This window comes from Tachyglossus aculeatus, chromosome 14 (assembly GCF_015852505.1).
Source record: "Tachyglossus aculeatus isolate mTacAcu1 chromosome 14, mTacAcu1.pri, whole genome shotgun sequence".
Classification (NCBI taxonomy): Eukaryota; Metazoa; Chordata; class Mammalia; order Monotremata; family Tachyglossidae; genus Tachyglossus; species Tachyglossus aculeatus.
The window spans coordinates 38,973,110-39,000,359 of NC_052079.1; the positions used below are offsets into that span (position 1 = coordinate 38,973,110).

The following is a 27,250-nucleotide window of genomic DNA, read 5'->3' on the forward strand; positions in this document are numbered from 1 at the left end:
AAATAAAGGGTAAAAACTGTTACACGTGAAAGTTATCCGTAAATATTTTTAAAGGCTACAACGTTTTTGGTTGGGGTATGTTTCCTTTAAAGTTAACTTTTTAAATGCTCTTAAATTCACTAAAGACTGTTAACTTTGACTCTGAGAATGCAGTTAGAGATCCATGCTATCTTTTGACACTCATATTTAAAGTGCTCTCGACCTATGTAGGTGACTAAGTCCTAACAGTGGAAAGTAAGTGATATATTTTAAGATAGTAAAGAAGTTAGAGCGATAGGAATGTATTGCCCAAATTGGGATTTAGGTCCGAGAGACTGAATGACCTGCATGATGTGTTTGTATGTTGGGGGGAAGACTACCAGGCTAACTGTTTTTATGGATTCTACTTAGCCTCTAGAACACCTGTCTGCCATAATCCAGGTCCCTGCAATTTGGTATTGGTATACTTAATTCAAGTAAAAAAATACTCTTCTAGTTCTTCGGGTTTTGGCTCTTCACGTATAGTCTCCTTTTTAACCTGCCTTGGAGGCTGTGAGCGAAGCACAAGTCGTCTTCCCAGCTGGAACACAGGATAAGCAACATTTAACACTGATCTTAAAAAGTCACTGTTTTTGATTAAAATATCAAGCAATAATGGGAAATTACAAGTGACCTGGTATGAACTAGGCAAAAGTGTGTAGTCTTAGATTATTATTATTATTTTTTTAGACACTGATCTTTCAACTTGATCGTGCGAGAAGCAAATCTCACCCTTGGCACCAAACTTATGCTCGGGAGGGATGCAGTTGAGAAATATTGCTTCAACCATGTAAACCTGGCCCTGCCCCTTCTCCATCCCTTCACCTTACTGTCTCTCAAAAAGGCCTAGGCAGGATGGTAGTTGACCAGGAAGAACAGGAGAAAATTCCCCAACATGCCGAGGAACTAGTTGGCAGTTGGGCTGACCTTTTAGCCAAATGGGAGACAATGGCCCTTGGATTTGAATTGATCTCGAACTGTTAAATCTGCTCAGTAATTGGAAAAGGCAGCCGGATTTTCCCTTCTCAAGGCAATCATCTCAAGGTGTTATTTAGGCAGAGCACTTAGAATGCAGTAGACTTGGTAGACGTGTTCCTTGCCCACCAAGAGCTTACAGTCTAAGGGAGAGACAAATTATAGATGAGATGAAGTGCTTTAGAGGTACACATCCAAGTGCATAGGTGATATAAGAAGGGAGAGTAAAGGGGGCTTAATTAGGAAAGGCCTCTTGGAGTACATGTGATTTTTAGGAAGGCTCTGAAGGGGGTGAGAGTGTCCCAGGCCAGAGGGAGGATATGGGCAACAGGCTGGCAGTGACAAGGATTTTACGTTGGCGGTGTGATGTCTGATGAATTAAACCAACCTTTTTTGTTGGTTCTGCTACTGCTCTTTCCAGCGCAACCTTTAGTTTTGCCTCCTGGAGTAGCTGTTTTTGTTTCAGTTTTTCTTCACGTAGCCTGGGATAGAGGAAAAAGACTCCTGTTATTACAGGGCTGATATAAGGAAGATTGACCTTTGGTTTACTGATACTTTGATCCTGAGGCATTTGGCAGAAATTTCTACTCAAACGGTAGAAATCAGATATTTCAATGAGAGAAACCTTCCCTTGCAAGTTAACTTATCCAAATTACTCACCAGGGATAGGGTGCTGTATACCTCCTCACTTCATATTGCAGGAGATTGGTGTGTGGGACTAGGGGGAAATGTTTTTCAGCCAGTGCCATCTGTGCTGGTTTTTATTTTGTGTATGATTTGGGCTTTTAACACTAAGTGGGATGGAATACTACATTTACTCAATTGCTTCCACTCTACACTTTCCCCTCCCCTATTGTTGAGAAGCTTAGAAAACATTACTTTTTTAAGCAGTGATAGCGGCACACACTGGGATAGAAAAAGATGGGTCAGAATGTACTAATGCTCCACGGGCAAAGGAGTTGCTTTTTTGAAATGTGCATTTGTCCACAAGGGTAAAAAGGAGAGAAGCTGTCAACACTGAGAGAAGCAGCATGGCCTATTGGAGCACAGGCCCGGGAGTCAGAAGGACCCGAGTTCTAATGCTGACTCCACCACTGCTTTGTGACCTTGGGTAAGTCCTTAACTTCTCTGTGCCAATTACCTTATCTAAAGCAGGGATTATGCCTGAGAACCCAATGTGGGACAGGGACTGTCTAACCTGACGAGCTTGTAATTATAATAATGACGGTAGTTGTTAAGCACTTACTATGTGCAAAGCACTGTGCAGTGCTTAGTACAGGGCCTGGCACAAAGTAAGCACTTAAATCCAATTTTTTAAAAACCAAAACCAAATGCAGTCTTGCACTTAGAGGTAGTTCCTTCATTAGGACATGCAGAACTCGGGGTAAGAAAAGGAAGATCGGGAGGGGGGACAGTTAATTCATTGAGTACTTATAATAATAATAATAATGGCATTTAAGTGCTTACTATGTGTGAAGCACTGTTCTAAGCACTGGGGAGGATACAACATGATCAGGTCCCTCGTGGGGCTCACAGTCTTAATCCCCATTTTCTAGATGAGGTAACAGGCTCAGGGAAGTTAAGTGACTTGCCCAAGATCACACAGCAGACGTAGAAGAGCCAGGATTAGGATCCATGGCCTCTGACTCCCAAGCCCGGGATCTTTCCACTGAGCCACGCAAGTGCATAGTATAGTGTACCAGTGCTTTGCACGCAAGAAGTGCTCAGTAAATACCATTAATTGATCGCATGCAATCAATGGTATTAGAGCACTTACTGTACACGGAGTATCTTCTAAGCTCTTGGAAGACTACAGTACAGTAGAAGTGGTAGTGCTTTGCCCACAAGAAGTGCTCAGTAAATACCATTAATTGATTGCATGCAATCAATGGTATTAGAGCACTTACTGTACACGGAGTATCTTCTAAGAATACAGTACAGTAGAAGTGGTAGTGCTATGCACACAAGAAGTGCTCAGTAAATACCATTAATTGATTGCATGCAATCAATGGTATTAGAGCACTTACTGTACACGGAGTACCTTCTAAGCTCTTGGAAGAATACAGTACAGTAGAAATGGTAGACATGATTCCTGTCCTTAAGGGACTTGTGTAGTACTCTCCCAAGTGCTTAGTACAGTGCTCTGCACATAGTAAGGAGTCAAATAGGATTGATGTAACACTTGGGAGTGCAATAAAAGTAAAAAGTAGCAGTTTGTAGGGCCCCTTGGCCTTTCTCTTCCTTCTCCCCGCCTTTTCATTCCTACTCCCCTATTGTTAGACTGTAATAGTCCACCTGTTTTGGGGTGGTAAAAATATGGAGCAGTTATACAAATAAATGTGGCATACGTATTCATAGGAAACTTTACACCTGAAAATGACTTTCCTCCAAAGAGCTCAAGGTGCTTTTATAAAACTTAGAATTACCTTAGTTTATTAGTTCAAAATATCGGTGGGTCCTAATATAAGCTTCTATGGTTATATAGCTAAATTTGTGGGCAACGTATTTGTAAATTAATTTTTACATGGAATCTGCCCAAGAACTGCTGATGCTGCTTGTGATTTGTTCTCCTGAATACCAAATTTATAAGGAAAATGAAGGGGTGGGAAGTAAACAGAGAATAAAATGGGTTGAGACCAGCTATGTTCTGATTTTCCTCTGCACCCAAAATACCTATCAAATTTCCTGGGGGCAGGGAATGACACCTTATATTGCAATCCTACTTTCTGAGGGCCAAAAGACCTAATTCTACCCAGTTTTGCAGAATTGAAATAAAGAACTAGGTTTGCTTTTAAAGTGTATAAAAAACAGTGACCATACTTATTCCTCTTTTCTCTCCGCCTGGGCCTCTCAATCAATTCAATTGTTTCTTTGGGAACAGATTCCAGCAGGTCACTGAGTTCTTCCAGTCGATGCTCTATTTTCATCAGCATTTGAATTGTGTTGAGATTAGAAGCTTTAGGTTCTCCCACACAGGCTTTGAACACTTCAGTGACTTTTTTACTTAACATTTGTAGCATTTTGTCCTTGGATTAAAAAGAAAAGCGCATCAGAAACCACTGGCATAACATACCTAATTTTAGAAAACACCAAAGAACAGTCATTTTAAAAAGTCATAGCATGTAATCTATTAGTCCCAAGTCACAATGTACTAATAAATAACAAAAGCTCTGACGTATTTGTTTTTAATACAAATGTTTCATGCAGACTAAAGTTAAATTGCAAGAAAGAGTACAGTGCTGAGTTGTTTTTTTAACAAATGCATCAGTGGATGGTGTTTCTTTGAAGAGTAGACCACATGTTTAAGGCCTGCTTCCAGGGGAACATGGTTTGGAGGGGAGGCTATTATACTGTGACTGAAGACACCTTTGTGGAGCACCAGCAGAGCAGTTTGTGTGAGTAGTGAGAATGGAGGAGCAGCTAAGGAGAATTTGAATTTTCCTATTCCCCATGCTCTATCACAGTCCTCCAGACTTCACGTGGGGCCTATTAATTACCATTTCTTCTCCGTCACTTACCGCCACCAAAAAATTTGAAGATTACCACCCAATCTGACTTCTGTGATGGAAGCCAGGGTGGATGGGTGGCTGAGCACTGGTCGAGGGGGAAAAAGACTCAGCAAACTACTGAACTACTTCATCATCAATCGTATCATCAAGTGTATTTATTGAGCACTTACTGTGTGCAGAGCACCGTACTAAGCGCTTGGGAAGTACAAGTTGGCAACATATAGAGACAGTACCTACCCAACAGTGGGCTCACACACATTTGGCTTCACTGTGCCAAATGGCTCAAACAGTACATATAGCTTCCTAATAAAACTTCCCTTCTGTACAATATATAGCTTATTCACAGGGATTCTGGATCGTGAATTATTAATTAATAAATGCCATATTTACCTTTACAGTAGATGAACAGTCCTGAAATGTCACAACTAGGAAATGACAGTTTTCGCATGAGAAATCATTTTTTTCCATCCCAGGTCTGTGCTTTATCCCTTAGGCCGCACCGCTTCCCAAGGTTACACAGCAGACAAGTGGTGGAGCGGGATTAGAACCCAGGGCCTGGTACTCCCAGGCCCACGCTATTTCCACTAGGCCATGCTGGTGTATTCTCTGGCCACTGGGACCCTGGCTAGAACTTCCTAACCTTTTCCTGTGGGAAAGCAGCGTGGCATAGTGGATAGAGCACAGTCCTGGGAGTCAGAAGGACCTGGGTTCTAATCCCATCTCTGCCACACGTCTGCTGTGTGACCTTGGGCAAGTCACTTCACTTCTCTGTGCCTTAGTTACCTCATCTGTAAAATGGGGATTGAGACTGTGCGCCCTGTATGGGACAGGGACTGTGTCCAACCCAATTTCCTTGTATCCTTCCCCCCAGCACTCAGTACAGTGCCTGGAACACAGTAAGCACTTTCATATCACAATTATTCATTATTAGCTCACCAAGTTAGAGCACAGAAGAGGACCTGGCTCTAGAACCAGTGCTTTGCCCATAGTAAGTGCTTAATAAATGCCATTTAAACAAAAAAAAAAAGACTACCAGCATGGTTGTGGGACCAGGCCTGGACTGTGGAGAGAGAGGGTGGCCATCATAAAGGAATTTTTTTTTAGTGGGGTGTGCTGAGAGATAAAAGTTCACCTGGGTTTCTGAATTAAACTCTCCAAAACTAAACAGGCTGGACCTCAATGCTAATTCCGCTGCTTTTTCTTCTTCCTTAATGCAGCTAAGCCTAAGAATTTCTTTTTCTTCCACCAGGACAGCAATATTCTGTTTTCTGTAGCAAAAGAAAGAAAATCTGAGTTCTATCGTGTCATTGTGTTGTGACATAACCTCAACCAGGAATCCCAACATCCTTTCTAAACAAGTAGTAAAAGTGTCTTCACAAATCAAGCAATAGAGCTGAATGAGTTCATTTTTTGATTATACCTTTGGAGGTCTTTCCATTTGTGAGGCTTTCGCTAGCTATAATTAATGAGCACCGCTTTGTCATCATCATCAACATTCATGGACCACTTAATGAGAACATAGGAGCATCAACAAAAGTAAAGGACATTGCCCTCAAGGCATTTACCATAAGACATCCAGTGGGGAAGTCAAGCAGACAAGTAGCCAAATATGCAACAAGTAAAAGAGCAGGACCGAAAATAAGTACGAGGAATCAGTGACGCCAACTTTCATTTTGAGGTGGGGGGAAAAAAGGAGACTGGGGAAGGGGAGCTGCAAACATATTCCGACTGGGGAGAGGGAAGAACTGGAACACCTAAGGTCAAGTCAAGCATACAAAGCTTTGCGGATCCTTGTTCCGACTGAGACTGGCAGTCAGTCAATCAATCATTCATTCATTCAATCGTATTTATTGAGCGCTTTACTGTATGCAGAGCACTAAGCGCTTGGGAAGTCCAAGTTGGCAACATATAGAGACGGTCCCTACCCAACAGTGGGCTCACAGTCTAGAAGGGGGAGACAGAGAACAAAACCAAACATATTAACAAAATAAATAGAATGGATCAGATATAGATCAGATATAGATAGATCAGAAATAGATAGAATAGAATAGAATCAGTAGTAGGTATTCATTCAGTCAATTGTATTTATTGAGCACTTACTATGTGCAGAACACTATACTAGACTACATTCTCCCCCCCTCTAGACTGTAAGCTTGTTGTGGGCAGGACATATGTCTGTTACTGTTGTACTCTCCCAAGAGCTTAGTACAGTGCACACAGTAAGCGCTTAATAAATATGATTTAATGAATACAATCACAGAATTATCAGAAACGTTTCCTGATCATAAGAAGCTTACAGTCTAGAAGGGCACCTAGAGAAAACACTGCTGTATATCCCTGGCTTCCTGCTGGGAAAGGGATGGGCAGTATGAAAAAAAAAAAAAGGGGGGCTTTGTTCGTAATAATAATAATAATGATACTGGCATTTATTAAGCGCTTACTATATGCAAAGCACTGTTATAGTCTAAAGCCCTAGGATCCACTGTAGATGAAAACATTCCTGAAATAGCCTTTCATTTTACAATAGCCCCCAGTGAAACCACTGGATTTGCCAACGTTCACTATTTTCCAGACCGAATGTCCCATTTTTCCCCACCTAGAGCGTCTTTATGGCTTACATTTTCTCCTTCATAATTTTTTCCGTTCTTTGAAATTCTTCCAAAGATTCAGCTATATCTTGAGAGTGCTGTATCAGATTTAAGTTTTGCTCCTCTAGCTTTGAGAAAATACGGAGTAGCTCTTCTGGATTTTGAAAGTATATCTTTGGTTCCTAAGGTAAAAAGAAGAAAACCATGTAAGATGTGACACATGTGGCATAATGCGTACTATACATGTTAGTAGAATTTAAACTTCTTGTAGAAAGCAATCTGCATATCATGGACATACATGCCAAATGAGCACCAATATCAATTTAGTCAGCCTGGTACCATTTTTAACCTCATCAATTCTAAAATTCCTCTCAGGCCACAATCTCTTCATCTGCCTTCTCTCCCACACAGCCCCTCTCCACACAACTTCCATTTCTTTATTGCGATCTTTGCTCTCCTGACCACCTCCAATTTTCCAAAGTTATCAATGCCCCACTGGTCTCCTTACCCAGTCTATCCTCAAGAGGTACCCTCTTGAGGCGCAAATCAACACCTGTCACCTCCACTCTCTCTGCTAAATCAATCAATCAATCGTATTTATTGAGCGCTTACTGTGTGCAGAGCACTGTACTAAGCGCTTGGGGAGTACAAGTTGGCAACCTATAGAGACAGTCCCTACCCAACAGTGGGCTCACAGTCTAAAAGGGGGAGACAGAGAACAAAGCTCTCCCTCCCCTGTCCCTCCAGCAATCACCTCCACAGTATCTGTCCTTTCCCTTTCATGGAGTTTGCTGCATACAATAGGCATTCAATGATTAACTTCCCCTACCTACAATAACAACAATGATGGCATTTATTAAGCGCTTACTATGTGCAAAGCACTGTTCTAAGCGCTGGGGAGGTTACAAGGTGATCAGGTTGTCCCACAGGGGGCTCACAATCTTAATCCCCATTTTACAGATGAGGTAACTGAGGCACAGAGAAGTTAAGTGACTTTCTCAAAGTCACACAGCTGACACTTGGCAGAGCCGGCATTTGAACCCATGACTTCTGACTCCAAAGCCCGCGCTAATTCCACTGAACCACGCTGCTTCTCTATTTAAGGTGAGGGACAATTATGCAATTAAAACAAGTCTTTCCGTATATAAGGTAACTAAGAACCTATTAATTTTCACTGGAAAATGCTTAAATAAATGAAGAAACATAGTTTTGTTACCAGATCATTCTCTATACCATCTAAGGAAAGGTCAAATTCATCATTTGAACTGATCTCCCTGTTGAAAAAGAAAAATTTCAGTAACATTTAAGTATCATTTTCTTCCCTGTCCTCTCAACAGTGATTTGACATAGAGACATAGAACATAATGTATAATGTATTTCAGTCTACTTAATACCCTGTACTTGGTCTCACAAAGAGACTCCAAGATTCATTAAATATAATGAATGTTTTATTTATAGACTAGTATACCTATACCCTATACTTTGCTTGTATCCTATACTGCACCCTCCAAGACATAGAAGCCACTTCTGTCCACATTGGAAAACTTCTGTGTTGTGTACAATAAAGTGAAGACATAGATGTTCATTAGCACTTTTAATCACAAGATAACCTCCCCATTCCACCAAATTCATTTTCTGAACATATTTTTTTGAGCCTATCAACCCTATCAAATATAAAAATTTCTGCATCTGATCATTACATTTTATTTGGATCACTTGTAGGTTATAGGAAAATCATTTACTCAAGTGGATACTTGAAGAAAAATAAATAGTTTTTAACATTAGCTCATCACTGCAACTATTTCCAAGGCAAAAGGCAAGCAAAGGCATACTATACTTTGGTAATAATGGTTTCTTCTCCTTTTCTCGGTTTGATTTGTGATGCTTATCTCCTTTATAATCTTCAGAGAAGATGGGGTTTTATTGTTTTTATGAAAGAAAAAGAAGAAAATGACATGACGCAAAATGGATTCACAACACTTAACGCATAGGTTCTATACGACGCATACCCGATGTCACAGACTGATGTGTGAATGTTAAGCCTGCAGCATGGCTCAGTGGAAAGAGCACGGGCTTGGGAGTCAGAGGTCATGGGTTCAAATCCTGGCTCTGCCAATTGTCAGCTGTGTGACTTTGGGCAAGTCACTTAACTTCTGTGTGCCTCAGTTCCCTCATCTGGAAAATGGGGATTAAGACTGTGAGCCCCCGTGGGACAACCTGATCCCACCTTGTAACCTCCCCAGCAGCATGGCTCAGTGGAAAGAACATGGGCTTTGGAGTCAGAGGTTATGGGTTCGAATCCCAGCTCCACCACATGTCTGCTGTGTGACCTTGGGCAAGTCACTTAACTTCTCTGAGCCTCAGTTCCCTCATCTGTAAAATGGGGATGAAGACTGTGAGCCCCCCGTGGGACAATCTGATCACCTTGTATCCCCCCCAGCGCTTAGAACAGTGCTTTGCACATAGTAAGCGCTTAACAAATACCATTCCCCCCCAGCGCTTAGAACAGTGCTTTGCACATAGTAAGCGCTTAACAAATATTATCATCATCATCAACCAAGGTGAAATGCGAGTCTGCACTTATTTGACTTACTGCAACTGTGCTCTCCGCCATTAGATCCCAGGGGTACGGCCAGATGATCCCAGGCATAACCGGGACGGGGCAAGTACTCCGGGCCCACGTCTCCAGATGCTCCATGGCTCTGCTCGCTTTGGGCTGAGCAGTTCGTGGAAGTTAATAATAATATTGTGGTACTAAAGCGTTTACTATGTGCCAAGCACTGTTCTAAGTGCTGGGGTAGATACAAGTTAACCAGGTTGGACACAGTCCCTGCCCCACATGGAGCTCACACTCTTAATCCCCATTTTACAGCTGAGGTAACTGAGGCCCAGAGTAGTGAAGTGACTTGCCCAAGGCCACACAGCAGACATGTGGCAGAGTCAGGATTAGAACCCAGGTCCTTCTGACTCCCGGGCCTGTGCTCTATCCACTAAGCCATGCCGCTCTTTTCCCTCGGTTGCATTGTCTGCCGCTCTACCTGGCCCCCTACCAAAGCTGTATCACGCTGAACTGGGAGCTTAGCTTCCCTTCTAAACTGTAAACTTGCTGTGGGCAGGGAATGTGTCTACCAACTCTGTTATATTGTACTCTCCCAAGTGCTTAGTAAACTGCTCTGCACACAGTAAGTGCTCAAATTAATATGATTGATTGGTCTCAGAGCCAAGAAGGACAATGGCAGCGCGGAAAAAATAAAGGAGTTTCCACTGCTCAAAACTTCTCTCTCCTCCTTCACCCCCTCTTCGTCCTCCCATTTTCGTTCAGTTCCTCAGGACCCTAGGTGTCAAAATCCAGTCTTGCCCAAGGGTCACTACTGTACTGTAATTATGAAATAGAGCATTAAAATATGAAATAATTAAACCAATCGATCAACGGCTATATGCAGAGCACTATACTAAGTGCTTTGAAGAGTACAATACAACAGAGTTGGCAGACACAGTCATCACCCACAAAGAGCTCACAGTCTAGGGGGTGGCAGACATTAATATAAATAAATAATTTACAGATATGTACATAAGTGTACATATTAAATATGATGAAAACTATATAGCAATATCAAGAGGTAAAATGGAATGAATGCCATGATTAATACTGAAGCAGCGTGGCTCAGTGGAAAGAGCACAGGCTTTGGAGTCAGAGGTCATGGGTTCAAATCCCGGCTCCGCCAATTGTCAGCTGTGTGACTTTGGGCAAGTCACTTTTTTTCTCTGGGCCTCAGTGACCTCCTCTGAAAAATGGGGATGAAGACTGTGAGCCCCCCGTGGGACAACCTGATCACCTTGTAACCTCCCCAGCACTTAGAACAGTGCTTTGCACATAGTAAGTGCTTAATAAATACCATTATTATTATTATTATTTTTAGGCCCTCCCTCTTCGTATCTAACAGACGATCACTCTCCCCACCTTCAACAGCACATCTCCAAGAAGCCTTCCCCAACTAGACCCTCATTTCCTCTTCTCCCACTCCCTTCTGCATCACCATTCTAATTCTTCACTCCCACTTTCTCTAGGGGGTGGGTTGACCAAGCCAAAATATACTGGCACTATGCAAAAGGCAACTATTTAGTAAGCTTTATGCCTATTTATGATGGTAGATAAGGAGCCTCAAAACATTTTGATAAAATTGTCCTACCTGATACCACTCTTTCTACATTATTACTTTTTCCACACATTCACAGAGGCAGAAATGATGAAAGAGTTATACATGGCTGACATTCTTAAGCAAGTGAAAGAAGACATTAAAGGTATCTAAATCTCTTTGGCGGACTCCTCCTCTGCCTTCCACCTGCTAACTTTAGGAGTCCCTCAAGGTTCAGTTCTGTTTCCCCTTCTATTCTCCATCTACACCCATGCCCTTGGAGAACTCTTCACTCCCAAGTTTTCACCTACTACCTCTAGGCAATTGATTCCCAAATCTACAATTCCAGCCCAGATCTCTCTCCTCCTCTCCAGTCTTTTATTGCCTCCTGCCTGCAGGACATCTCTACTTGGATATCCCACTGACAACTCAAATTTAACATGTCCAAAACAGAACCCCTACCCAAATTCTGACCGCCCTTAGAGTTTCCCATCACTGTAGACAAATCATAACATCACTCATGTTTTACAAGCCCATAAACTTTGCATTTCCTTAATTCATATTTCTCATTCAACCCACATATTCAATCTTCACTAAATTCTATTGGTTCAGCCTTCACAACATTGCTTTAATCTGCCCTTCCCTCTCCATTCAAATAATAATAATAATAATAATAGTATTTGTTAAGCACTTACTATGTGCAAAGCACTGTTCTAAGTGCTTCAAAATGCTGCCACATTAATCCAAGCACTTACCCTATCCCACCTTGATGACTGCATCAGCCTCCCTGCCTCTCTCTCTCCCCACTCCATTCCATACATTTCACTCTGCTGCCCAGACCATTTTTTTTACCATAATATTAAGTCCATGTTTCCCCACTCCTCAAGAACCTCCAGTGATTGCCCATACACCTCTGCATCAAACAGAAACTCCTTACCTTTGACTTTTAAAGCACTCAAACACCACCTAGCTTACCTTGTTGTCCCATTAGCACAACCAAGCCCGCACATTTTGCTCCTCTAATGCCAACCTACTCACCGTAACTTGATCTTGTCTATCTCGCTGCCAACCTCTCGCCTGGAGTGCCCTCCCTTTTCATATAATAATAATAATAATGATTGTATTTGTTCCATCAGACAATCACTCTCCCCACCTTCAACCTTATTGAAGATGCATCACCACCAAGCGACCTTGCCTAAGCCCTCATTTAATAATAATAATGATGGCATTTGTTAAGCGCTTACTATGTGCAAAGCACTGTTCTAAGCATTGGGGGGAAACAAGGTGATCAGGTTGTCCCACATGGGGCTCACAATCTTAATCCCCATTTTACAGATGAGGTAACTAAGGCACAGAGAAGTTAAGTGACTTGCCTAAAGTCACATAGCCGATAAGTGGCGGAGCCAGATTAGAACCCATGACCTCTGACTCTCAAGCCCGTGCTTTTTCCACTGAGCCAAGCCACATCTCTAGACCACGCTGCTTTTCTAGGCCAAGCTGCTTCCCCTTCTCTCACTCCCTTCTGTGCCACAGCACTTATGTACTAATCCAGAATTAATTTTTTTTAATATCTCTCCACCTTAAGACTGTATGCTCACTGTGGACAGGGAACATCAATCAATCAATCGTATTCATTGAGTGCTTACTGTGTGCAGAGCACTGTACTAAGCGCTTGGGAAGTACAATTTGGCAACATATAGAGACAGTCCCTGCCCAACAGTTGGCTCACAGTCTAAAAGGGGGAGACAGAGAACAAAACCAAACATACTAACAAAATAAAATAAATAGAATAGATATGTACAAGTAAAATAGAGTAATAAACATGTACAAACATATATACATATAAACATGTCTACCAACTCTGTTATACTGTACTCTCCTATCAGCTGTGTGGCTTTGGACAAGTCACTTAACTTCTCTGTGCCTCAGTTACCTCATCTGGAAAATGGGGATTTAAACCGTGAGCCCCCTGTGGGACAACCTGATCACCTTTTAACCTCCCCAGTGCTTAGAACAGTGCTTTGCACATAGTAAGTGCTTAACAAATACCAAAATCATTTAGTAAAGTCTAAATGCAGTATACTGTAGCTCTGCATATGGTAAGCAGTACTGATACAAATATTATTCCAATAAAGAATTAAAAAAAAATCACTTGATACTTACCTAATGCTAGTTTCGGAAAAGTAACAGTCCCAGAACTCTGTCTAGCTCTGTGGGCAGTGATTTTTCTTACGGTTTGCTGTACCTGCCAAGTCTTTGGGGACACCTTCCATAAAAACTTTCCATAGTCCATGTACTCCTTAAGGAGGATTTCAGCATTTGCAACTTCACTACTCAAAAGAAACATGTAGTGGTGATATGAATGACAAGGTCAGTCAGATAACACCAATTTGTAAAAAACTAAACAACTGATTTTAATGCATAATTTATAATTGTCTCTCTTCCCCTCCTGAAGCTTCAAGGAGTACAATGTATTTCCAATTCTTTTTCAGATCTGCAGTGGCATGAACTGTGTGACCTTATTCTTTTGTGAATGTCCTCAAAACTTCACTGCTTCCAGTGTGGTCATACAGAGAAAGAGCTTCCTTGGTCTGTCCGAAAGAGCAATATCTTTGTGTATCCTCCCCCGAAGGAGGATTCCTATAAGTCTTCTTCAATTGCTATCCACACTATATGAAGCCTATATTCCCAGTAATTTGGGGGGTAAGCTACCAGACTCCTTTTCTAAAGTAGCCACAGTTGATCAGGCTAAGAAAATGGGCTCTCTAAAACCACAGATGCCTCTTTTTCTGCCTGAAGCAAGAAAGGGGTGCTAAAAGTCAAAGGGGGTGTCATCCTAAAGGGGGTTGCCTTACAAACTGCTAAACACAGGATCTTGAAACAAATGTTTTGATAAAGTATTTTACCATGCAGCTCCAGTTCTGCCTGTATAGTCACTCATCCCGTTCATATCAACTTTGTCAAAACACTGAACACCGCTTGGCAAGAATGGGCTAAAAATTAATAAATCTACATGAAGGGACCCCCTTGGGAGAAAAGACAACAGAAATAATCCCCAAATCACGGGTTGATTATAGCTCCTGGAAATTTGAATAACGGGTCACTGCAACTGGACGAGGTACTGTACTAGACTGTACATGACTGTACTAGACTAGACTAGGTACTAGACTGTAAATGCTTGCAAGGATGATTACCAAATAAGAACAGAGGAACTAAGAAAGCATTTTTAGCAAAAGCCCTCCTGATCCATGCAGTTGTTTGTTAAGAAAAGTGGCATAAGTTGCCACTGAGGGATATTTACATTTAAATATAAAATATTTACATTTACATATTCATATTTATATAAATACATTTATATATTTAATTGTATAATTATATAAATATTTGTATTTACATTTAAATATAAAATGTAAATATGACAAAGTGTTCCTGAGATCTAAAACTGGTCACAGAGGGCATTTCTAGAAGGAAAAGAGTTGATCGGTTGGTCTTGGCTCTAGTTTCTAAAGTTCAATCATAGGTTTCTTTCCCAAACAATTTCTTTTAGCTTGTGGCTAGTTTTGCCTTAATGAACATGGGAAGGTCCCTTTATTTATCCCCCATTCCAGCCCCACAGCGCTTATATACTTATCTGTAATTTATTTATGCATATTAGTGTTGGTCTCCCCCTCTAGACTGTAAGCTTGTGTGGGCAGGAATGTGTCTGTTTATTGTTGTATTGTATTCTCTTAAGTGCTTAGTACAGTGCTCTGCACACAGTAGGCACCCAATAAATACAATTGAATGAATGGGAAGCTGAATTAGCTGAGAACAGTCACTGACATCACTAATTGTCATTAGAGAATTAAGGTTTTCAATAAGTTCTCATAGAAAACTGTTGGATCCTACCAATAATGGACTCACTTTTTCATAGCGACCACTTCATCAGTAGCTGTTTTTAACTCCGCTGTGACTCGAAGCTTGGCTTTGGTTTCCTGCCCAGCACTAAATTCAATCAAAAAGTTATATAAAAATATATTTAAAGCCATGTTTAAAGCAATGGATCAAAATCCAGATAATTCATTACTTAGATGCTAACATTTTAAGTGCATCTACAGATTTTTTGTCATTTTCTCGGAGAAATTCCTCAAAAGCCACTTCATCCTCTAAGAGCTTTTTTTCTGCTAATTTAAATTCCTCCTCCTTCTCTATCATAGCTTTTTCCAAATCCTTAATAGCTTGTCGTTTGACGCCTAATGCATACTGTGAGGATAAAAACAGAAGCAAAACAATTAGAAATATTATTCCACCGTATTATATAAAATGAATCCTAGCAAATCTTCTTTGCATATTTATTCAATCATTTAAATGATAAATTTATCTGTTGCAGACCTACTGGCCTAAAGTGAAAAGGAGATTTGTCAATTGCCTGATTAACTTATTCCATTAAGACAGCCAAACCAGATAATTCAGGCAGGGCTTAAAAAAAAACAACAACCAAAAAACAAAAACAAAAAAACATTGAGATGTGCTAAAACCACATCTCTGATTTTTGTAGGTCGGGGACTGAAATGGAAAAAAATTATTATTGTTGTTGTTACATTTTAAGTACTTACTATGTTTCAAGCACAGGTCTATGAGCTGGGGTAGAGTAAGTTAATCAGGTGAAACAAAGTCCCTGTCCCAAATGGGGCTCATGGTCTAAATAGGAGGGAGTATGACAACATTTCTAAATATTACTGACAACTGTCTAAAGTAATAAGTTGAATTTAGTACCTCCATCAAAAATCTATGTCTTTGATCATTAATATATTCAGATAAACTCTTTTTTTCATCTTCACAACCTTTCAAGAGAATTGAAACATATTTAGGCTGAGATCAATATCATTCATTGCAAGCTTTCGTTCAATAAATCTCATTTCTTAAACAGATTCATGTCCTAATGAGTACATTAAAGGATAAAACAAGATAAAAATTAGAAATCTTTGAGACCCAACATTGCAGATTTCAGATTTTTGAGAATTTTAGACAGCTGGGGCCACTGAATAATTTAAAACTGTAACTACTTTTTTTTAAATGATATTTAAGTGCTTACTATGTGTCAAGCACTGTTCTAAGCTCTGGGTTTGATACAAGTTCATCAGGTTGGGCACAGTTCCCTGTCCCACATGGGGCTCACAGTCTATGAAGGAGGCAGATGTTGAATTCACATTTTGCAGATGAGGGAACTGAGGCAGGGAGAAGTCGAGTGGCGGAGCCAGAATTAGAACTCAGGTCCTCTGACTCCCGGGCCCCTGCTCTGTCCACTTGGAAGATGGATTCACCATTTTAAGACAAGCTCTCTCTCATTAGGTTTTAGGTTACCAGATCCAAAGAGGTCTTGAGGGATAACATATAGTCATAAAATTATAACCTAGGAGATACTGAGCTATAAAATGCCAAACTAATCAGCTGGCAACACTATATAATGAACTCTGCTGTGTCTGGTGGCTAGGAAGAGGTAGAAGCCTAGGAAGGATGACAGTTCATTGTTTCCCGGCCCTTTGAAAATTTCTATGCAATCTTTGGCATTACTTTGCTTGTACATATTTACTATTCTATTTATTTTGTTAACGATGTGCATTTAGCTTTAATTCTATTTATTCTGACAACTTGACACCTGTCCACGTTTTGTTTTGTTGTCCGTCTCCCCCTTTGTTGTCCGACTGTGAGCCCGTTGTTGGGTAAGGACAGTCTGTATATGTTGCCAACGCGTACTTCCCAAGTGCTTAGTACAGTGCTCTGCACACAGTAAGCGCTCAATAAATGCGACTGAATGAATGAATGGTCCTCGCATGCAATAAAATGAAATGCCTTCTTCCCAATTCCCTCTCTCTAGACCTCACTTTCAATCCTAACTTTTTTCCTAACCATAATGCATCAATAATTCCCGCTCTATCTTCAGGAACTTTCGACCTTCCTTTATAGAGCGTATCTGGTTTTGGTGGCCCTCCATTTGTAATTTTACATACCTGGCTCCTGATTCCAACATTTGGCTTTTAGATTGCAATCTTTGTTTCTAAGTCTTTAGAAACCAGTATCAGTGACCCGAGCTATTTTCTGCTGTTGGCTATTAATTTTTGCCAAATATAAAATGCAGCATCTAAAACTAATTGTCCCACCCATCAGCTGCCATGTTGTAAAGCATAAGCGCTTAGTACAGTGCTCTGCACACAGTAAGCGCTCAAAAAATACGATTGAATGAATTGCTGGAGGAGCGAGATCCTGCCCATTCTTTGAAAACTGGAAATCCTGATCTGGGACTCTATAACACTGACTTTAGCTGGAAGCAATCCAACACTCCAAGGCACAAAAATCCAACTTTAGTTGTCAGTATCATATTCTAAAATTTTTTTTTTAAACCTGAATGTTTATGCTTACATTTTCTTAAAGGAAAAATTAAAGCAGAATCCAGGCCCTTATCTTCAATAGAACTCTGACTCTCAAAACGGGAGCCTAGGATGACCGTGTTTTTGCGATTTCGAGTTTTCATTCTGGATGAGTAATTAGATTTTTCATGAACTTTCAGATTTTGTAGAGCCAGCCTATCCTGCAGACAAAGAAAATGAAATTAGTGTTTTTAAAGTATAAAGCATTACTCTTTGGACACACTGATGACCATGGAAAAAGTGGCAGTGGAATAAATCATGGAATGATGCGCACTGTCTAAGCTCCTAGCAAGTTAATCACACTTTGGATCAATGTCTCTAGTCCCAGCGCTACCCAAGACTTAGCAGTGTGGAAAGAGCATGGACCTACGGGTCAGAGGACCTGGGTTCTAATCCCAGCCCCACCACAGGTCTTCTGAGTGACCTTAGGCAAGTCACTTAACACCTCTGTGCCTCAGCTTCCTCATCTCTAAAATGGAGATTAAATACCTGTCCTCCTCCTAGACTGTGAGACTCACGTGGGACAGGGACTGAGTCTAGTATGATTTACTTGTATCTACTTCAGCACTTGAAATAGTGCTAGACTGTAAACTTGCTGTGGGCAAGGCATATGTCTCCCAAGTGCTCAGTAGAGTACTTTGCACACAGTAAGTGCTCAATAAACATGATTGAATGAATGACATATAGTTAGCACTTAAATTGCACCACTGCTATTATTTAGGGTGATGAGGACAGGTGTAGAATTCCTCTTCGTCCCCTAGCCAGGTGCCACGTCTTCAGTTCTCCCAGATACGACTTGGTAGGGTTGTTCTTCCCTTCACAGACAATGGCACTACCATCCTTCCCATCTCACAAGCCCGCAACCTTGGTGTCATCCTCGACTCCGCTCTCTCATTCAACCCACACATCCAATCCGTCACCAAAACCTGCTGGTCTCACCTTCACAACATCACCGAGATCCGCCCTTTCCTATCCATCCAAACCACTACCTTGCTAGTTCTATCTCTCATCCCATCCCGACTGGATTACTGCATCAGCCTCTTTTCTGATCTCCCATCCTCCTGTCTCTCCCCACTTCAATCTATACTTCACTCTGCTGCCTGGATTATCTTTGTACAGAAACGCTCTGGGCATGTCACTCCCCTCCTCAAAAATCTCCAGTGGTTGCCTATCAACCTTCAAATCAAGCAAAAACTCCTCACTCTCAGCTTCAAGGCTGTCCATCACCTCGCCCCCTCCTACCTCACCTCCCTTCTCTCCTTCTCCAGCCCAGCCCGCACCCTCCGCTCCTCTGCCGCTAATCTCCTCACCGTGCCTCATTCTCACCTGTCCCTCCATCGACCCCCGGCCCATGTCCTCCCTCTGGCCTGGAATGCCCTCCCTCCACACATCCACCAAACTAGCTCTTCTCCTCCCGTCAAAGCCCTACTGAAAGCTCACCTCCTCCAGAAGGCCTTCCAGACTGAGCCCCCCCCTTTTTCCTCTCCTCCTCATCGCCCCCCCGCCCTACCCCCTTCCCCACAGCACTTGTATATATTTACACATTTATTACTCTATTTTATTTGTACATATTTATTACTGTATTTTACTAATGATGCATATATAGCTATAACTATTCTGATGGTATACTTCAGATGGTATACTACTTATTTTGTTGTCTGTCTCTCCCTTCTAGATAGCTATAACTCTATTTATTCTGATGGTATTGACGACACCTGTCTGCTTGTTTTGTTGTTTGTCTCCCCCTTCTAGACTGTGAGCCCATTATTGGGTAGGGACCATCTCTATATGTTGTCCATTTCTACTTCCCAAGTGCTTAGTACAGTGCTCTGCACACAGTAAAACACTCAAATATGACTGAATGAATGAATGAGAGACGGCATCCACGTTAGGTTTAATGGACAGCAAATCTCTACCAGTTGCATGTTGTAACCTTAAAATACAGGGGTGCACCTTTTCTGATTCCTTGCTATTTGAGGTGAGCATTGGTCAGAAATTGTTATGTTGCCGATTTGTACTCCCCAAGCGTTAAGTACAGTGCTCTGCACACAGTAAGTGCTCAATAAATACGACTGAATGAATGAATGAAACCAGTGGTTAAGAGGAAGGAGGAATGTCCTTCCACTGGTGCGTGAGTTGTTTTTGCATTAATGGTGTTGGTTTGTGCTGAGCCATGCCCACTCTCTGGGCCAAACTTCCTGTTGCCAGTGGCACACATGGCAAGGATATTCTAGGCAGAATAGGTGCTTAGACACCATTGTGTTCTCACATTCCATAAATCATCTTTGAACATGATAGCGTAAGAGAGGCACTCTTTTTCCACTGTTTTTCATTCAATCATATTTACTGAGCTCTTACTGTGTGCAGAGCACTGTACTAAGTGCTTGGGAAAGTCCAATACAACAACAGAAAGTGACATTCCCTGCCCACAGTGAGTTTTGCCTTGCCTTATGTATACTGTCTTGTGCCATATAATGAGAATGATTAGGATATATTGGAACAAGGTTGAAAAAAAAATGTCAAGGGAGTTGTGATTAGCATGACATAAATGCTAAAATATTATTCAGTCAAATAAGTTAGGAAAATAGGAGCAGAGTGCCCCATTTTGGACACCCCATTTTAAAAAATAATGCTGATAAAATACCTTTTCTTTTTCTTTTAATTGTCGTTCTTTGTAAAGAAACATATCTTTTTCAGCACATCTGAAAGGATTTGCCTTTTCTCTGGAGAAATGCTTATTTTTACCTGTGAAAGAAAAGAAAAGCTTATTCCTGATGCTACTATGAAAAATACATGGTGGCCCTCAACGAGCAAGTTCTCAGGGCTAAATACAAAAAGTCTAGGTGTCACTCCAGTGAAGGGAGGTACACTTCTCCTTCGCTGGGAAACCGGCACTGTGACAATGGCTAGGGGTCCCATGGGAGTGGGGCACAATTATTTTTCTAAAAAAAAGTTCAGTCCGTGTTTCCCCACTCCTCAAGAACCTCCAGGAGTTGCCCATCCACCTCCACATCAAACAGAAACTCCTTTCCATTGTCTTCAAAGCATTCAGTCAGCTTGCCCCCTCCTATCTCACCTCACTGATTTCCTACAACAAACGTTTTCGCTTCTCTAACAGGAACTCACTCACTGCTTCTAGGTCTCATCTTCCCTGCCACCAGCCCCTTGCCCATATCCTTCCTCTGGCCTGGAACTTGCTTCCCCTTCACATCTGACAGGCCTCCACTCTCCCTACCACCAAAAAAAGCCTTATTAAAAATCACATCTCCTCCAAGAAGTCTTCCCCAACTGAGTCCTCATTTCCCCTATTCCTTCTCCCTTCTGTGCTTCCCTTGCATTTGGATTTATACCTTTTATCCATCCCACCCTCAGCCCCACGTCACTTCTGCAATTTATTTTAATGTCTGTCTCCCCCTCTACACTGTAAACTCCTTGTGGGCAGGGGCCATGACTACCGATTCTGAAATATTGTACTCGTTATTTTAATGTCTGTCTCCCCCTCTACACTGTAAACTCCTTGTGGGCAGGGGCCATGACTACCGATTCTGAAATATTGTACTCGTTATTTTAATGTCTGTCTCCCCCTCTACACTGTAAACTCCTTGTGGGCAGGGGCCATGACTACCAATTCTGAAATATTGTACTCGCAGGTGTTTAGTACATTGCTCTGCACACAGGCAGCAGTGCTTGGGAGAGTACAATATAACCATAGACAGACACTCCCTGCTCCCAGTGAGCTTACACTGCTGGACCTACATGGTTCCCAGGCCCAAGAAATCCCTAGAATCATTTTATAGGATTGGGTCAGGACTAGGATAACCCTGGGGGGTTTGCCAGCTGCCGTCCAGAGAAAAGAGGCTGGCAGAGAAGTGAACTTCCCTCTGGTAGCTGAAATATCTGCAGAAAGTGACTGGGGACTGTCAATGACATCCAGAAATTGGACTCTCTGATCTGCCCTGCTGACCTTTATTGACGAATTGGTCCTTTTTTTCAGGTAAGGGGAGAGATGGCTCCGAAATGGCGGTGTCTATGTGAACAAACAAAATGTTACGAGCAGCCAGGTGAACCAAAATACCCTGGAAAAGCAAAGTTATATTTCCACCAGGGGACACTATTCTCCTGGAAAGGAATGACTGCAAACATTTGGCTGCTAACCCCAGACTAAATGCTGCGACTACAACAAACGCAATGAAAACGTTCATTTTCAAACATCTGCACAAACAGCTTGGAAGGCCAACAGCTTATGAATAAACACATGGAATTTTTTTGGATTCTGACCCTGGAGTCAATTTCTCCACCCTACATAAGAAAATATATTTTGATGCAAGTAGGGAACATATTTTCATATAGTTCTGCCTTCATTCATATCATCTTTTTATACAAATTGTCATAGTCACTAGGGTACCAATCCCCAGTTTGGGAGATAAAAATTTACAAAAATTTGGGCATGTCGAATTTCTGCTGCTCTCTGCCAGCAACCGAAGCAGTGTGGCCTAGTGGAAAGTGCTTGGGCCTGAGTCAGAGGACGTAAAGTCTAATCCTGGCTCGGCTATTCGTCTGCTGTGTGACTTTGGACAAGTCACGTAACTTCCCTATGTCTCAGTTACCTCACGTGCATAATGAGGATTAAGACTGTGAGCCCTAGGTGGGACAGGGACTGTGTCCAGCCTGATTAACTTGTAACTAACCCAGAACTTAGTACAGTGCCTGGCACATAGTAAGTGCTTAACAAATATTATCTAAAAAACAGAGGCTGCCCCCTCTTCCTCTTCTGGCAGGAATCCTGGTCCTAAAATGCTGGTGCCATTGCCATTGTTACCGCTGCTTTCCAGAGGTTACAATGGGGGAGAACTGTTCCCAGTCCCGGGCTCTATCCCCCGGCCAGGCTGTGTCTCTGTGACAACTCTTTTCCTTGTTAAATGGTGGTTATCCAAGGGGAATATCTCCTGGAAAAGGGTCTGTGTCTCTATCTTTCTCTCTCTCTCTCGCTTGCTCTTTTCCTGCCTTTTTCAATCCAGCCTAATCTCAGACCACTGCCCCTGCTCGTATAACAGTCTCATCCACAAGCACAGTATCTAAAGAAATAAAGATAATTCTGTTCAACAAGTTAATTTCCTTTGTCTCTATTTAATAGTATATTAGGCTATCAATTGTTATTGGTAATTGGCTGGTGAAGAGTGGAAATATTCTAGAAGAAATCTTTTTCACTTTCATCATCATCAATCGTATTTATTGAGCAGAGCACTGTACTAAGCGCTTGGGAAGTACAAGTTGGCAACATATAGAGACAGTCCTTACCCAACATCATCATCATCAATCGTATTTATTGAGCACTTACTATGTGCAGAGCACTGTACTAAGCGCTTGGGAAGTACAAATTGGCAACATATAGAGACAGTCCCTACCCAACAGTGGGCTCACAGTCTAAAAGGGGGAGACAGAGAACAAAACCAAACATACTAACAAAATAAAATAAATAGAATAGATATGTACAAGTAAAATAGAGTAATAAATATGTACAAACATATACACATATATACAGGTGCTGTGGGGAAGGGAAGGAGGTAAGATGGAGGGGATGGAGAGGGGGACGAGGGGAAGAGGAAGGAAGGGGCTCAGTCTGGGAAGGCCTCCTGGAGGAGGTGAGCTCTCAGTAGGGCCTTTCCTTCCCTCCCTCCCTATCTTTTCTTGACTGATCCAAACAAGTAACTACAATTTACGATTTTTTTTTGTGATGGGAAATTTAGAGGGTGATGGTAAGGATGAAACGGGAGGTTTTTTGTTTGTTTGTTTTTTTACCAGAACTTGATTTAGAAAACGTAGCGGATGGTAGAACCACTGCTGGTAATTCAGTTGTCAATGATGCCATGGTTCCTATATTTTTCTGGCTCTATCAGACAAAAACAAAAAATTTGTTACCATTTAGACACCAAAGGCTGCTGAATTTTATTATCTTTTAAGCATAAACCATTCTCTATGGTACTGAGGGGGAACTATACAAAAACTGAACTAGAAGGGGTAGAACACAGCTCCTCTCCTCAACGCTCCCTCTAAAAATGTACCTCAGTAGGGAAAAGCTGATGGATGTCCAGAGCTTCTCAGCTATTTTACTAAACACTTAAATTATCATAGCTCTAAAGGGACTATGAAAAGGAGGCAAAAGAGAAAACAGTGTCAGGTGCTGCAAACACTAGCCATAACAACCGAGAGGACAACCTTTTTGTGTACACAAAGTGACCAGAACTCTAAGGCCACAGAGTGGCCTTTTACACACACACACACGAATGTCAATGTCAGTAGTGTTTTCTGTTGAATATGGAGGGCAACTAAAGCAGCAGTGTGGCCTCATGGATAGAGCACAGACCTAGGAGTACGAAGGACATGGGTTCTAATTCCAGCTCTGCCACATCTGCTTTGTGACCTTGGCAAGTCACTTCACTTCTGTGTTCCTCAGTTACCTCATCTGGAGAATGGGGATTAAGATCTTGAACCCCATGAGGGACAAGGACTGACTATCTGGTATCCAAACTGATTATCTCGTATCTACCCCAGTGCTTAATTCAGTGCCTGGCACATAAATGCTTAACAAATACCTTTATGAAAACAACTATATGTACATACATAATTTGTGATGGTGACTTCATTAAAGGCTGTGTCACACATTTGCACATTATTATACATCTAGTCAGAAAATGACACTTTTGAGAGTGTTCCTTTCTAATGTATTTAACTGAGAAGGCTAACGTGTGGCTAGCAAACTATGCTGAAAAGCCATCTCACAGATTATTTCCATTTGTAGTTACCCACGACAGTGCCATTTACTGTTTGCAGCTCATTCTCTGACTCCCAGTCGGCACAAAACCTTTTCTCAAAGAAGGCCACGACATTCTGTGGTTCTCTAACATTTCAACTCTTTGCCATTTTTGGCATCCCAAACAAAATATGAGTAGCAGATGCCACATAAAGATTTTTTTTAGGATTTTAGAACCTTGTAGTTTTAACTCCAATTAGAGTTAGAGAAGCCCTGAATTGTACCCTTAGATTATTCACCAATTATCACTGTGCAATTCTGGGCAGTTCTCTCTCAATTAAATGGAGATAACATTGCTTTTCAAAATATATGAAGATTGATCAATAATATATCTTTGCAAAATGGAATCCTCAGTATAAGCGCTCAAGTAGGCTTGCATTTGCCCTCCTTCTCCACCTTGCACATTCTGTGGAAGAAAAGATTACGATACATAGAAAAGAAATGGAAGGTTTTCAGGAATATAGTTCTACCTTGGCCAGTTGTTCTTTGATGATCTAAGGCAAAATGAAAACTGGAACAATAGTCCCAGGGCGTCAGTTGATTAACAGCACAGTCTCTACTAAAAAAAAAAAAAGAAAAATTCACATCATTGAAAGTTATATTAGAAATATGACTAGAAGCAGCATGCCCTAATGGATAGAGCCCTGGTCTAGGAATCCAGAAGGGCCTGGGTTCTAATCCTATGTCTGCCATTTCTCTGCTGTGTGACCTTGGGCAAGTCACTTCACTGGGCCTCAGTTCCCTCATCTGTAAAATGGGGATTAAGACTGTGAGCCCCATGTGAGACATGGACTGTGTCGAATCAAATTAGCTTGTCTCTACTCCAGTGCGTACTTTGTATAGTGTCTGGCACACAGCACTTAGAAAACACCATATAATGTTCATATCCAGAAGTTCACAGGCAACCCACCAAAACAATAATTGAAATATACAAGTCATAGAGATCTTGGGATATAAAGAGTTTAAAAAGCCACAAGTTATTATTGTTTTGGGTTTTTTTTAGGAATATTTTACCCCACCTGCCCAGAACCCATGGGACTACAAAGCAGCATGGCTCAGTGGAAAGAGCCCGGGCTTGGGAGTCAGAAGTCGGGGGTTCTAATCCCACCTCTGCCGTTTGTCTGCTGTGTGACTTTGGGCAAGCCATTTAACTTTTCTGGGCCTCAGTTACCTCATCTGGAAAATGGGAATTAAAACTGTGAGCCCCACCTTGTATTTACCCCAGCGCTTAGAACTGTGCTTCACACATGATAAGCGCTTAACAAATGCCATCATTATTATTAGAGAAGCAGCATGGCTCAGTGGAAAGAGCACAGGCTTTGGAGTCAGAGGTCATGGGTTCAAATCCCGGCTCCACCACTTGTCAGCTGTGTGACTTTGAGCAAGTCACTTTACTTCTCTGGGCCTCAGTTCCCTCATCTGTAAATTGGGGCTTAAGAATGTGAGCCCCCCATGGGACAACCTGATCACCTTGTAACCTCCCCAGTGCTTAGAACAGTGTTTTGCACATAGTAAATGCTTAATAAATGCCATTATTATTAAAACACTATGGTGATTCCTGTTGAGGTTTGAACCCATAGGTCTTTGGGGAATGTCTAGCCTGTTTCATGGGTTTGGGATTTCTCCCACCTGCGCTCCTGATCCAAAGGATAAAAGCCATCCTTATGGCAGGGCCTAGGATGGCAAACAATAGAAAGCGTTGTTTAGCAGCAGCTGCAGCTTCCTGATTTTGGCACAATGCCCAGATTATATATTTCCTGCTTTCTTCTCCCATATAATACCCTCTACATGAGCAAGGCCGTAATGTTCTGAAGAGCTGCAGACCCAACGGCTGAACCCCTGCTAGGATTCATTTATTCCCACAGAGCTGGAAGCCGCATTAAGACTAGCCGTAATACTTGTGGAGCAACCACTAGATGCACTGAATTGTACTAAACGCTTGGGAAGTACAAAACAGGGAGATGATCCCTGCCCACCAGGAGCTTACATTCTAATGAGGCAAGGCAGACAGAAAATACTTATAATGAGTAATCAAAGTAATGTACAGTTGGATGACATATATGCACAGGTTCTTAGGTTGGTCAAAGTAATGTACAATTGGATGACCTATATGCACAGGTTCTTAGGTTGGTCAAAGTAATTACAATTGGATGACCTATACGCACAGGTTCTTAGGTTGGGTATAAACAAGTGAAAATCCTGTAGTCCGGAGACGTTGGATTGGCAAATTAGGTCATTTCATTTCCACACTAATTTTTTTTAAAGTTATTCTGGGACGTTTTAACCAAGGCTTCAAATAGGGCAGGTTTTCAAATTCTGAACTTTTTTTTTTTTTTGCTGCAGGGAAAAAGACCAGCGAACACCTTCCAACGGTTGCGAGGAAGGAGAGCCAGCCCTATTTACTTTTAATTGCTTTCCTCCAGCCACGACGGTGACAGAGTCCACGGACTCCTAAAATCCATCCATCAATCGATGGTATTTACTGAGTGCTTACTATGTGCAGAGCGCTGAACAACCCCGGGCATTTGGTTACAGAGGGGGGAAGGAGCCAACATCACCCTTCTGGGCTGGGGGACTTGTCTGTCGGTTGAGTCGGTCCTGTCGGTTGGGTCGCGACAGAAAACCTGAATTGGAGGAGGAGAGGTGGTAAGGAGGGCCCGGGGGGCACTGACCTTCAGCAGCAGCAGGAGAGAAGTTTGTTTGGCAAATTTCAGCAGCAGGAGAGAAGGGAGGCCCGCCCCCCCCCCCACTAACAGCTGCCCCTTCCTCGTGCCACCCAGCCGCCCAACCCCCGCCCCAGCCCCCC

General features: G+C 41.9%; 1 protein-coding gene across 1 annotated transcript; it reads right to left on the minus strand.

Annotated features, from left to right (window-relative positions):
• Positions 1-35: 35 nt before the first annotated feature.
• CCDC38 (coiled-coil domain containing 38) lies at positions 36-27,157 on the minus strand. Its single transcript, XM_038756933.1, has 17 exons — positions 27,117-27,157; positions 24,915-25,003; positions 23,433-23,523; positions 21,598-21,660; positions 20,278-20,378; positions 17,626-17,794; positions 15,982-16,049; positions 15,305-15,468; positions 15,130-15,210; positions 13,390-13,556; positions 8,928-8,991; positions 8,307-8,364; positions 7,121-7,272; positions 5,635-5,770; positions 3,814-4,019; positions 1,382-1,475; positions 36-559 (listed from the first exon to the last, which is right to left on the minus strand). The coding sequence occupies exons 3-17, from the start codon at positions 23,500-23,502 to the stop codon at positions 452-454; spliced, it is 1,701 nt and encodes a 566-aa protein (XP_038612861.1). The 5' UTR covers positions 23,503-23,523; positions 24,915-25,003; positions 27,117-27,157; the 3' UTR covers positions 36-451.
• Positions 27,158-27,250: the final 93 nt, after the last annotated feature.

Bases quoted from the DNA above. Each gene is read 5' to 3' on its own strand.
- CCDC38 (XM_038756933.1), bottom strand. From the start codon at position 23,502: ATGGCATCATTGACAACTGAATTACCAGCAGTGGTTCTACCATCCGCT. The intron at 15,469-15,981 runs GTACTAAATTCA...TTATCCTCACAG, and splicing joins GACATAGATTTTTGATGGAG to TATGCATTAGGCGTCAAACG. The intron at 15,211-15,304 runs GTTAGCATCTAA...GATTGAATTTAG, and splicing joins TCTGTAGATGCACTTAAAAT to TGCTGGGCAGGAAACCAAAG.